This window comes from Sciurus vulgaris (genome assembly GCF_902686455.1).
Source record: "Sciurus vulgaris genome assembly, chromosome: 3".
Lineage (NCBI taxonomy): Eukaryota > Metazoa > Chordata > Mammalia > Rodentia > Sciuridae > Sciurus > Sciurus vulgaris.
This window is the reverse complement of record NC_136463.1, coordinates 171,127,362-171,138,562: the sequence shown is the minus strand read 5'-3', so window position 1 is coordinate 171,138,562 and position 11,201 is coordinate 171,127,362. Positions and strand designations below refer to the sequence as shown.

Genomic DNA, 11,201 nt, shown 5'->3' with positions numbered 1-11,201 from the left:
TTCTTGCCTCTCTGTGTGCCTCTCTGTGAGGACAGACCTTGCCTGAAGCCCCTGTAGTAAGTGGCACAGGGCCAAGGCCCACAGAAGTGCCAGCCACTTAAGACCACCACTCCTGGCAGAGGCCATGCAGTTTGGCACATTTATAAAAGATTGTAAAACAGGGTGGGGTGGGGAGAGACAGAAGCATGAGGTGTCCAGGGTGGCATGACAGACACCAGACATGCACCGTGCATTTAAGCCCCTCTCCCTTGACCCTCCCCCCCAACCCAGCCCACAGCAGCACCCCATCCCCTGACAATGCCCTCAGGCACGTGGCTTTGCAGAGGCCAGGGGACTAGGGTGAAGGGTGCTGCAGTCTGCCCTGTAGACAGGGACAAGAACCTTTAGATGAATGGTTGGGAGGTGGAGTGATGAGGGAGGAAGGTGGCCTCCTCCATGTAGACATGCAGGAGCATGGTCCATGGGACCCCAGCAGTAGGAGAGGAAGCGGGGCCAGCCCTAGAGAAGCCCTACCAATCAGAAATCTAAGGCAAGGGTCCCAGTGTCCCCTCCAAGCCTACCGCCTCACACACACTCATACATAGGTGACACACTCACTCCCCTGAGCACACCCCAGTGGGGCTCACACCCCGAGTCCCCCAGGAGTCCCTTGGGAGCTTGGAAGGGAGCTTTCCCCTCAGGCCAGGCTTAGCCTGAGATAGATCTTCCTTCTAGTGGCCAGCCAGTCCTCTCCAGGGAGGGGAGAGGGACAGCCAAAGGCCGCAGGGCCAGGCAGCCTGGGTGGTGGTCTGGCAAGCCTCCATAGGCTGGCAGAGCTGGTGACTGCAGAGTCTACACAGGCAGAGATACAGCTATACCCGCACGGGGGGTCCTGAGCAGGCTGTCAGTGGTCCGCGGGACCCATACTCATAGTCTGCATCTGTCGGTGAGGCCATGAAGGAGCTCAGGGAGCTCCCAGTCTGCCGGTCCCGGAAGCTCTGGATGTAGCTCTGTGGGGAAATAAACACAGGTGTGAGAGTCCCACTGCAGACCCTTGTCCTGAAACCCACTTCTCTCCCCAATTCCACCAGCCTGATACTCCCCTAGACTGCCATTCCCAGAGTCTGCAGCCCTGAAACCCCACCACATACCACTTAAAATTCATATTTAGGACACCATTCTCCCAACCCCAAAGCTATCTCCATCCCGCCCTTGGTTCAGGGGTTCCAGTGGACAGGCCAACACCAGGCCTTCAAGATAGTGACCAGCCCTGGGGAAGCCCGATCACGCTCAGGCAGAGTCTACATGTTCCCTCCTCCCCATCCAGGCTGGATGGGTGCTCACCGGGGAGAGGACGTCTCCATTGAAACGTTTGATGGGCACTGGCCTGCGTCGATAAGCAGGGTCAGGGGGCCCAGGCCTTGGAGGAGCCCGGGGACCTCTGGGGGGAGCCCGAGGGGGTCTCTTCTTCCGCCGCTTCTCTTTGCGCTCTTCCTGCTGCCGAATTCGCATCAGCTGCACACGCCGTCTCTGCCGGCTGATGACCACTGTGGAGGGATGGACAGAGAAGGGTCTCAGAGCCACATGCCTCTTCTCCTCAAAGCCCTCCCCTTACTTCCCAGCTGGTGTTTCACGCGTTCAGATTCTTCTTGTCCATTACCCCCTACCACTACCCTATCACTTCCTTTCCTGGTCTCCCACCTCCCAGATAGGACTTCCTGCAGTTGTTACTTTCTTCCAAAGGTCTTTATGTAAGATTCTTAGACTTCTAGGTACACCCTTCATGGCTGCTGTTCCTCTTCCAATCCTAAGCCACAGGTGACTCTCCTGGGCCAGCTACCACCATCTTTCAAGTGGACAGCCACATGGCTTTCTCACTAGTGCCCCCTACGTGTGCCTCCTTCTAGGGCTTTCTACACTCAGCAGCAGAACAAGAATCCTGAACACTGAGTTACATTATATTCTTCCCCACTTTAACCCTCCAGTAGGAACTCAATGCCCTCCTAATAAAATCCAGAGTTCTCCTCATAGCCCAGAAGACCCACATCATCAGCCCAACTCCCCAACCTCACCTACCATAATCCAGCCCTCTTGTTCAAATAAACTCAGCTCATTCCTTCTCAGGCCCCTTGCCCTTGCTGTTCCCACTTCTGTAGTTCCTGGCATGCTTGCCCCTTATGCTTCAGGCCTCTCCTTACATATCACCTCCTCTCAATAGCCTTCTTTGACCATCTTAACTATAATCGCTTCCTGTGTATCTCCTTCATATCACTCTGCATAACCAGAATTATCTTGTTTGTCTGCTTGTCTATTATCTCTCATTTGCCCTAGCTGTACACAGGTAAGGGCAGGAAACTTTTCTGTTTTTTGTTTTGTGTGCTGGGAATCAAACCCAGGGTCTTGTGCATGTTGGGCAAGCACTCTTATAACTGAGCTATCTCCCCATCCCTCCTCTTCTGTTTTATCTCTGCTATAATCCCCAGTGCCTGGAATGGGGTTGACACAGAACCAATGCTCCATACGTTGTCATGGAATGAATGGTGGCACCTGGTCCCATCCTCCCAGACCCTGAGCTTGAGCCTTTTGCTGCCAAGGTGTACAGCTTCTGTCCCTTCCCCAAAGTCCCCCAGCGCCTGCCCCCCCATCCCTAGCCATCCCCTCTTCCCAGGCCCACCCTGGCCTCTGCCCTCTCACCTTCGGTGTGGGAGTCCCCCTCTGCCGTCACCCGCCACTGCACCAGAACGCCCATCAGGCTGAGCAGGGGCCAGAGTGCCAGCAAGGCCCAGCTCCGCCAGCAAAGGGGAGGCACCGGTGCGGCCCGCAGTCTCTCCACCACGTAGCGCCCCAGCAGCAGCAGCTCAGCAAAGTAGTCAGCAGCAGTGGCGATGAGTGCCGCACCAGTCACCGCGGTGGCCAGGGTGGTGAGTGGGCGGGGCCAGCGCAGCGTGAGCAGGGCACAGAGCAGGCCGCCCCCTAGCAGTAGACCCAGTGGGCCCCACACTGAGCCTGGCTGGTAGTAGGGTGCAGAGCCCAGCAGGGCGGCAGCGGCGAGCAGCAGACCGAGCAGTAGCCCCACCAGGAAGAGGCCCACACTGCGCACCAGCATGGCCACCAGCCCGCAGAGCAGCCCAATACCCAGTGCGATGCCTGCACTCGCCCCGGCACTCAGTTGCGTCTCCAGCACCCGCTCTCGGTAGCACAGCAGGAAGATGACCACTGAGCCAAACAGCAGCCCAGTGAGGAAGAGTACTGCCTTGAAGCAGCGGTAACCTAGAGGGGAACAGAGGCCAGTGAGGGGCCAAAACGAGGTGACCGGGCTAGGGGAGGAGCTCAGAGGGGTCAGGGACATGGGAGCACAGCAGAATCAGAGATGAGGACACTAAGATCAGAGAATTGGGAATTACTGGAGTCATGAGGGCATCAATGATGGAGTCATGAGTGAATTGGTAATGGGGCACTGTAGTCTTTGGGATCATACAGCTCAGAGAAATAGGTCATTGGGGCCACAAGGGGATCAACAACAGAGTCACTGAGGTCTTTGGAGAGGAATTGTTCAGAGATAAGTTATTTGGGAATCAGAGCATGAGAAATAGGCGTCACAATGGTTCAGAAAGATGAGATCTTTGAGGGGGTCGCAGGGCTTCAGAGATAAAGCATCATTAGAAGGTGACAAAGAGGACAGAGGTAGGTTATTGGAGAGGAGTTCCAAAAGATGAGATCTTTGAAGGTCCATGGGGTGGGGTGGGGTGTCAGGGGAATTGATAGAACTGGAATCATTGGGACTCTTAAAGGGTTTGTGAGAGATAGGAACACTGAGACCAGAGAAATGTGATCACTGAGATCAGTGTGGAAAGGGGTGATTTACTAATGGGGTTACAGGGACCAAAGAGGTAGGAATGAGAGATCAGAGCTAAAAGCCATAGAGGGGCTCAGAGGGATGGAAGGTAATGAGATAGCTGGGAAGTGGGTCACTAGGGCTTGTAATGGGCAATACGAAATGAAAGAGGAGTAAAGGGTGAAATAATAGTTGTGGGTTTCAGGAGAAAAGGAGGTTATAGGGCCTTAGCAGTACCTGAAAGAGTGAGGAAGGTGTAGATCCTGAGCAGTTGGGAAGATGGAAGTCAGAGATGGGGTCAAGGAGAGCCAAAGAGAACAATAATAAAGAAGAGATTCAGTTCCAAGAATGAGAGTAGGTATCAGAGTCCAAAAGTTTCTGAGGTCAGAGAGAGGAGTAGGGTTTAGACAAGGTCTCAGAGTCTAGGAAGAGGAGTAGGACATTAGAGCAACCTCAGGAAAAGGAATATGAGGCCATACTGAGCACCATGCAGAGGGAGTAGGTGTGAATAGTGGATATAGACCCTTTAGAGGACCAGAACCTGTTCTGAACCTTTTTGGGGAGTACTTCCTCCTGCAGTTATTCAGCCCAGGGTTTGTAGAGGAGAAGGGGAGGGACCGTCTGACTCCCACTCCATCTGCCTACCCATTCTAGGGCATAGGTTGCAGAGACAAGCCTTGCCACACCTTTGCCTAAACCTACCAGCCTCCTGAGTTCCAGACACTTATAATCCTCTTGCTTGAGGCATTCTTTGGGTCCCTACCCACTTTTTCTTTCTGAAATTCTTTCTGTAGAACCCCTGGGCACTTATTCTAGGCTGCCACTAGCCCATGTGATAACTTTGTGAAGATTAGAAAAAGGTGTATTGTTCTCTAGAAAGGGAGCCTGTGTCAATGCCTCAAGTTTGGCAAGTGGAGCATGAGCTGGATTTCAGCCCCTTTTGCCTACTCAACTGAGCTCCCTTTTGCAGTACCCATCCTATACAACTCTTCACAGCAGCCCTGATTACTGAAGCCTGCCTTGTAGGCGATCTCCATGTGTGTGACTACCATCCAGCCCACTCTAATATGTATCACAAGTGTGACTATTCTAGGAGTCTCTCCCCCATCATGCAGTATGCCCTGTTGTAAGGGACCATGTTCAATCACTTTGCTAAGTGTTTTCAGTGCCTCCCTAGTATATTGACCCAAACTCCTCTCCACTACAATAGCTATTTATTGGGTGCCTACTAATTCTCTTAACAAGTCTATGTGAGACAAATATCATTGTTCCCTTTGTTACAGAGAAAACTGAGGCTCAGACAAAGTTAATATACCCAAGGCATTAAATCAGTAAAGTACAGAGCCAGGTTCAAGTCGAGCATACCTTATTCAAAACCTTGTGTTCCCTAGAATCTAGATGATCAATAAACACGTGTGAAATGAAAGGAGGGATTCTGGAGGTGATTTGAGAAGCCACAGGAAAAGAACTGGGGGAAGCAGTGGGGAACCCAGGTGAGGAATGAGAGGGATCTCACCAAAGAAGCAGTAGACGACTCCAAACAAACAGCACATGATGCAGACGAGGGCTGGCAGTGCCTGGTATCTGCGCTCCAGGGGCTGTTCACAAGGTGCACCCCAGAAGACATCATCTGGCTCAGGGGGCAGCAACTGGAACCGCAGTGTCTCCACAGTGCCCGGCATAGTGCTGGGAATGGAAGGGGATCGCCCTCCCAGATCAACCTGACAGATAGGAAGTTGAAGTCAAGGAAGAGTCCTGGGTATCCCTAGGATGAGGGTGGGAATAGGAGAACTCAGCAAGGACAAGGTGGACAAAGGAGCGGTGCCCATTTCATGCAGCTCGGGAAGCATCCCTGGAGTGGGGAGCAAAGACAAAGGGAAACAAAAGTGCCTGAGTAGAGGAGGCTGGGATGAAATTAAAAGTGGGACTGGGGGAGGGGGGGATGAGGGCAGTTTGCAGTCGGTGAGGGGGCAGCCAGGAGACCCGTCTGTGGGAGGCTAAATCTGAGATTGTCCAAGATCTACCTGGGTTGGAGGCGACCTGGGCTTCTGAGCGAAAGAGGCCGTGCAGGGGCCGGAGGGGCCGGGGTTGCGGGGTGCCAGAGGATCCAACTGACAGGGGTCTAGGGAAAGTCCGCCGTGTGGGGAATGGGGCTGCTGGGCCGGAGACACCGGTCTCTGCGCGGCGGCGTCGCCGCTCCACCTCCAACGCCGGCTGGCAGTCCAGTCCCGCGGCGTTCGGGGACTCAGGACGGACCCCGGGAAAGAGAAAAGAGCAGGAGCTGGGGCTCGGGCTGCCCCAGAGCCGCGGCCCCATGCCCTGAGCCCGCCCGCGGCCTTTGGTGCTGATGGACAGCTCCGGCCCTCTACTCCTGACGTCACTCAGGGCGCACCATCCAAGCAGGGGCGGGCTGCTTCTGACGTCACCCGGGACGCACCAACCACGCCAGGGGGAGGTAGGGGACTCCGCCCCCGGCGTCTCCCTCTCCGGCACTGAGGAGGGGGCACTTCCGGGGGTCCTTCCCCTTTAACCTCCCCCTTCTCCTCCCTCTCCGGTAGCTGGAGCCTGAGACCCCACCCCGGGGGCGGGGCCCTCGCAGTGACACGTCGGACAGCGGCTGCAGCGGCCGAGGCTCCCGCGCCGAGCGCAACTGGAGGGAGATCGAAGCACTGCACTGGGGATTCGGCTCGGGCTGCTGGCTCCGCTCGGCGGGGAGGGAGCGGGCCCGCCCGCTGGGCCCCGGCCCTCCGGATCCGCCCCCTCCCCGGTCCCGCCCCCTCGGAGCCTCCTGCTGCTGCTCTGGGGCTGCGCTGGGGCCGGGGGCCCGCGGTCCGGGCGCCATGCGGGCATCGCTGTTGCTGTCGGTGCTGCGGCCCGCAGGGCCCGTGGCTGTGGGCATCTCCCTGGGATTCACCCTGAGCCTGCTCAGCGTCACCTGGGTGGAGGAGCCGTGCGGCCCAGGGCCCCCGCAACCAGGAGACTCTGAGCTGCCGCCTCACGGCAACACCAACGCGGCTCGCCGACCCAACTCGGTGCAACCAGGAGCGGAGCGTGAGAGGCCCGGGGCTGGCGCAGAGAACTGGGAACCGCGTGTCTTGCCCTACCACCCGGCACAGCCCGGCCAGGCCGCCAAGAAGGCCGTCAGGTAGTGATCAGCTCCGCTTGCCCCACCCCCGAGCACCGGCCTGGACGCGCGCGTGGGGGAGGCCGCCGGAGGCCGGGTCAGGCTCCGGAAGGAAGGGGCTGGCCGGCCAGGAAGTCTTTGGGCCCCGATAACTTCCGATGGCCCTGCCTCCCTGAAACCCTGGGGCCAGTCTGAAGCCCTCTCTGGGCTCCAACCCGTCGTGAGCTGAACTTACCCGCTTCTGTCCTAAGCCGGCTCCACCCTGTGGTTCCCCAAATCTCTTCTTAGGTCCTTGTCTGGACTGTTGGGGTTGGAGAAATCACTAGTATATAGAATAAGTGTATAAAGAGAGGAGAAAACTAGATCTACCTGTTTTTTATTCCTGATGGATTACAGGGGCCACCTTGGGGTGGAATGGGGAATGTACTCATTAATGTCCTTGCTCATGAGTTGAAATCATTTCTCCTAAGTAACACTGGGTTCAAATTCCAGTTCTACAATTTACCTTCTGCCTTACAAAGGTGAGTTCCTGTCCTAGTTTGTCCTTACCCAGAACACAATACAATACACCCCAGTGCCATATATTCCTTTACATCATTTATGTGATGTGCTTGTGCTATTACAAAATATTATGTAGAAATAAGTATATACTTATGTCAAGCATTTGGCTAAGTGCTTTAAATGGATGCTATCCCTTTATATCCCCTTTTAAAGTTGGCTCAGGTTAAATTCTGCTCAAGTACACAACTACTAAGTAATAAAATAAGGAATCAGAGCCATAATATATCTCTCCTATCTGCATGGATATTGCCATTCCCCAATGCAAAAAGTACTAGTGGGTAAGATCAGTGTTTCACTTAAAGCCTCATGAACCCCTGGAGATCTATACTATTCTTATCCTATTCATAGGCAAGGAAACAGGCCCAGAGAAGGTATGGTGTCTTTTTTTTTTTTTTTTTTTTTTTTAATAATCCTGTCCTGTCTCTTCCCCCAGGACCCGCTACATCAGCACGGAACTGGGCATCAGGCAGAGGCTGCTGGTGGCGGTGCTGACCTCACAGGCCACATTGCCCACTCTGGGCGTTGCCGTGAACCGCACTCTAGGACACCGACTAGAGCGTGTGGTGTTCCTGACTGGATCGCGGGGCCGCCGGACACCCAGTGGCATGGCTGTGGTGACGCTGGGCGAGGAGCGGCCCATCGGGCACTTGCACCTGGTGCTACGCCACCTGCTGGAGCAGCACGGGGATGACTTTGACTGGTTCTTCCTCGTGCCTGACAGCACCTACACCGAGGCGCACGGACTGGCACGCCTAACTGGCCGTCTCAGCCTGGCCTCCGCTGCCCACCTCTATCTTGGCCGACCCCAGGACTTCATTGGTGGAGAGCCCACCCCCGGCCGCTACTGCCACGGTGGCTTTGGGGTGCTGCTATCGCGCACACTACTACAGCAGCTGCGCCCCCACCTGGAAGGCTGCCGCAATGACATAGTCAGTGCACGCCCAGACGAGTGGCTGGGGCGCTGCATCCTTGATGCCACTGGGGTGGGCTGCACTGGTGACCAGGAGGTAGGAAGTGAGCCTCTTACCTAAGCTTGCACACCCCACTGAGAAGCAGAGGAGTGGTGGAGATACAGGCTTTGCTCTTCGTGCCAATTTTCTACCCCTGTGACCTTGGGCAGATAAACTAACTCTGAGTGTTGGTATCCTCATACATGCCAATGGAATTAATTATTACCCAGGGTTATTATAAGGATTAGAGAAATTAAGGGAGCCTTACAAACAGCGGGAGTTCAATGTTTGCTATTTTATTTGAACCTGTGGACAGCTCTGAGATGGTTGCATGTCCAGTTCACAGATGAGCTGGCAGAGGCTTGCCCAAGGTCACTCAAGCTCAGTGGGTCACAGTATACTCAAACCCACAGAAATCTGACTCTAAGTCCACCATTGGTTGTAGGATGAGGAGATGTGACACTCACTCTGAGACAAGGGGGAAGACAATTCAGTTGTTCTTCCTGTTATAGAACATTTCCCTTCCTCTCTTCAGGGGGTACACTATAGCTATCTGGAACTGAGCCCTGGGGAGCCTGTGCAGGAGGGGGACCCTCGCTTCCAAAGCGCCCTGACAGCCCATCCTGTGCGTGACCCTGTGCACATGTACCAGCTGCATAAGGCCTTTGCTCGAGCTGAGCTGGAACGCACGTACCAGGAGATCCAGGAGTTGCAGGTATGGTCTGGGGTTGGGTGGGGAGGAAAAGAGTGTGGAACAAACAGGCCCTAATATCTCAGATCCCAGGAAATATAAAGCTAGAGCCAGAAACACAGAACAAGCTTGTTTCCCAGTGCTTGTCTGTTTCCACCTTCTCTGAGGAGCCTCCAAAAGCCCTCCTCACCTTATAACTGTTCGGTTGCATAAAGAATAGGTGGGGGCCCCAGGTGGGCAGACTTGGGTAGAGGACTGGGCTTCCATCCTGCGTGACACCTGCCATGTACCCGGACCCCTGCTGTTTGCTAGTCCCAGGGTCTCTGCCTTGCTCATGGCCTGTTTCTCTGGCTCAGTGGGAGATCCAGAACACCAGCCGTCTGGCTGCTGATGGAGAGCGGGCTGCTGCCTGGCCTGTGGGCATCCCAGCACCATCCCGCCCCACCTCGCGCTTTGAGGTCCTACGCTGGGACTACTTCACAGAGCAGCATGCCTTCTCCTGTGCTGATGGCTCACCCCGTTGCCCACTGCGTGGGGCTGACAGGGCTGATGTGGCTGATGTTCTGGGGGCAGCTCTGGAGGAGCTCAACCGCCGCTACCACCCAGCCCTACGACTCCAGAAGCAGCAACTGGTTAATGGCTACCGTCGCTTTGATCCAGCCCGGGGTATGGAGTACACTCTGGACTTGCAGCTGGAGGCACTGACTCCCCAGGGTGGCCGCAGGCCCCTTACCCACAGGGTGCAGCTACTTCGACCACTGAGCCGTGTGGAGATCTTGCCTGTGCCCTATGTCACTGAGGCCTCGCGTCTCACTGTGCTGCTGCCTCTGGCTGCGACCGAGCGTGACCTGGCCCCTGCCTTCCTGGAGGCCTTTGCTACTGCAGCACTGGAGCCTGGAGATGCAGCAGCCCTGACACTGTTGCTACTGTATGAACCACGACAGGCCCAGCGGGCAGCCCATGCAGATGTCTTTGCACCTGTCAAGGCCCATGTGGCAGAGCTGGAGCGGCGTTTCCCTGGTGCCCGGGTTCCCTGGCTCAGTGTGCAGACAGCTGCCCCCTCCCCACTACGCCTCATGGATCTACTCTCCAAGAAGCACCCACTGGACACACTGTTCCTGCTGGCCGGGCCAGACACGGTGCTTACGCCTGACTTCCTGAACCGCTGCCGCATGCATGCCATCTCTGGTTGGCAGGCTTTCTTTCCCATGCACTTTCAGGCCTTCCACCCAGCTGTGGCTCCACCACAGGGGCCTGGGCCACCAGAGCTGGGCCGTGACACAGGCCGCTTTGATCGCCAGGCAGCCAGTGAGGCCTGCTTCTACAACTCCGACTATGTGACCGCCCGAGGGCGGCTGGCAGCAGCTTCCGAGCAGGAGGAGGAGCTGCTGGAGAGCCTGGATGTGTATGAGCTGTTTCTGCGCTACTCCAGCCTGCACGTGCTACGGGCTGTGGAGCCAGCACTGCTGCAGCGATACCGGGCCCAGTCATGCAGTGCGCGGCTCAGTGAGGACCTATACCATCGCTGCCGCCAGAGCATGCTCGAGGGCCTCGGCTCTCGAACCCAGCTCGCCATGCTGCTCTTTGAGCAGGAGCAGGGCAACAGTACCTGACCCTGCCCACCCTGGAGCCCCTGCACCCTGGCATGGCTGCACCCTGCTCTGCTCTTTCCCAACAACCCAGAGGCACCTGCCAACCTCACCAGACAGGGCTGGCCGCAGCCTCGGACCCCAGGGCAGCCCACTGGTCCCCTGCTCTGACTTTCCTGGGCTCAGGACAAACCCTGGGGGAGGTACCCCCCAGAGCCACCCCTTCGTACCCCAAGCCCAGTCTCCCCATGACGCTGCTGATCCAGGCTGTGGCCTCTGTGTATTTATGCAGTACAGTCTGCCTGACGCCAGCCACGTCTCCTAGTGTCTCATCCTAGGGGCCAGGCTGCAGATGAGTTGGAGACAGGGGGAGCTGAGAGAGGGGGGCATCTCCCACCTTCTCCCTTTTGGACCCCTGATGAAGCTCCCTTAATAAACCGGGTGAATGTGGACTGGTGATTCTGAGTTTTTG

At 56.3% G+C, this 11,201-nt stretch overlaps 2 protein-coding genes across 2 annotated transcripts; one reads left to right on the top strand and one right to left on the bottom strand.

The window, feature by feature from the left end:
- Positions 1–36: 36 nt before the first annotated feature.
- TMEM198 (transmembrane protein 198) lies at positions 37–6,366 on the bottom strand. The gene is made up of 5 exons (XM_079131283.1): positions 5,839–6,366; positions 5,331–5,535; positions 2,674–3,249; positions 1,324–1,526; positions 37–989 (listed from the first exon to the last, which is right to left on the bottom strand). Exons 2-5 carry the CDS (start codon positions 5,494–5,496, stop codon positions 852–854), a joined length of 1,083 nt encoding a protein of 360 aa, XP_078987409.1. The 5' UTR covers positions 5,497–5,535; positions 5,839–6,366; the 3' UTR covers positions 37–851.
- A 15-nt stretch (positions 6,367–6,381) lies between these two features.
- Positions 6,382–11,181, top strand: CHPF (chondroitin polymerizing factor). The gene is made up of 4 exons (XM_079131277.1): positions 6,382–6,959; positions 7,933–8,506; positions 8,985–9,164; positions 9,497–11,181. Exons 1-4 carry the CDS (start codon positions 6,655–6,657, stop codon positions 10,751–10,753), a joined length of 2,316 nt encoding a protein of 771 aa, XP_078987403.1. The 5' UTR covers positions 6,382–6,654; the 3' UTR covers positions 10,754–11,181.
- The last annotated feature ends 20 nt before the right edge of the window (positions 11,182–11,201 follow it).

Excerpts from the sequence above, each read along its gene's own strand:
- CHPF (XM_079131277.1), top strand. The coding sequence starts at position 6,655 with ATGCGGGCATCGCTGTTGCTGTCGGTGCTGCGGCCCGCAGGGCCCGTG. Across the intron at positions 6,960-7,932 it reads GCCGCCAAGAAGGCCGTCAG|GACCCGCTACATCAGCACGG; the intron begins GTAGTGATCAGC and ends CTCTTCCCCCAG. Across the intron at positions 9,165-9,496 it reads AGGAGATCCAGGAGTTGCAG|TGGGAGATCCAGAACACCAG; the intron begins GTATGGTCTGGG and ends TCTCTGGCTCAG.
- TMEM198 (XM_079131283.1), bottom strand. The coding sequence starts at position 5,496 with ATGCCGGGCACTGTGGAGACACTGCGGTTCCAGTTGCTGCCCCCTGAG. Across the intron at positions 3,250-5,330 it reads AGTCGTCTACTGCTTCTTTG|GTTACCGCTGCTTCAAGGCA; the intron begins GTGAGATCCCTC and ends GTTCCCCTCTAG. Across the intron at positions 1,527-2,673 it reads GGGGGACTCCCACACCGAAG|TGGTCATCAGCCGGCAGAGA; the intron begins GTGAGAGGGCAG and ends ATCCCTCCACAG.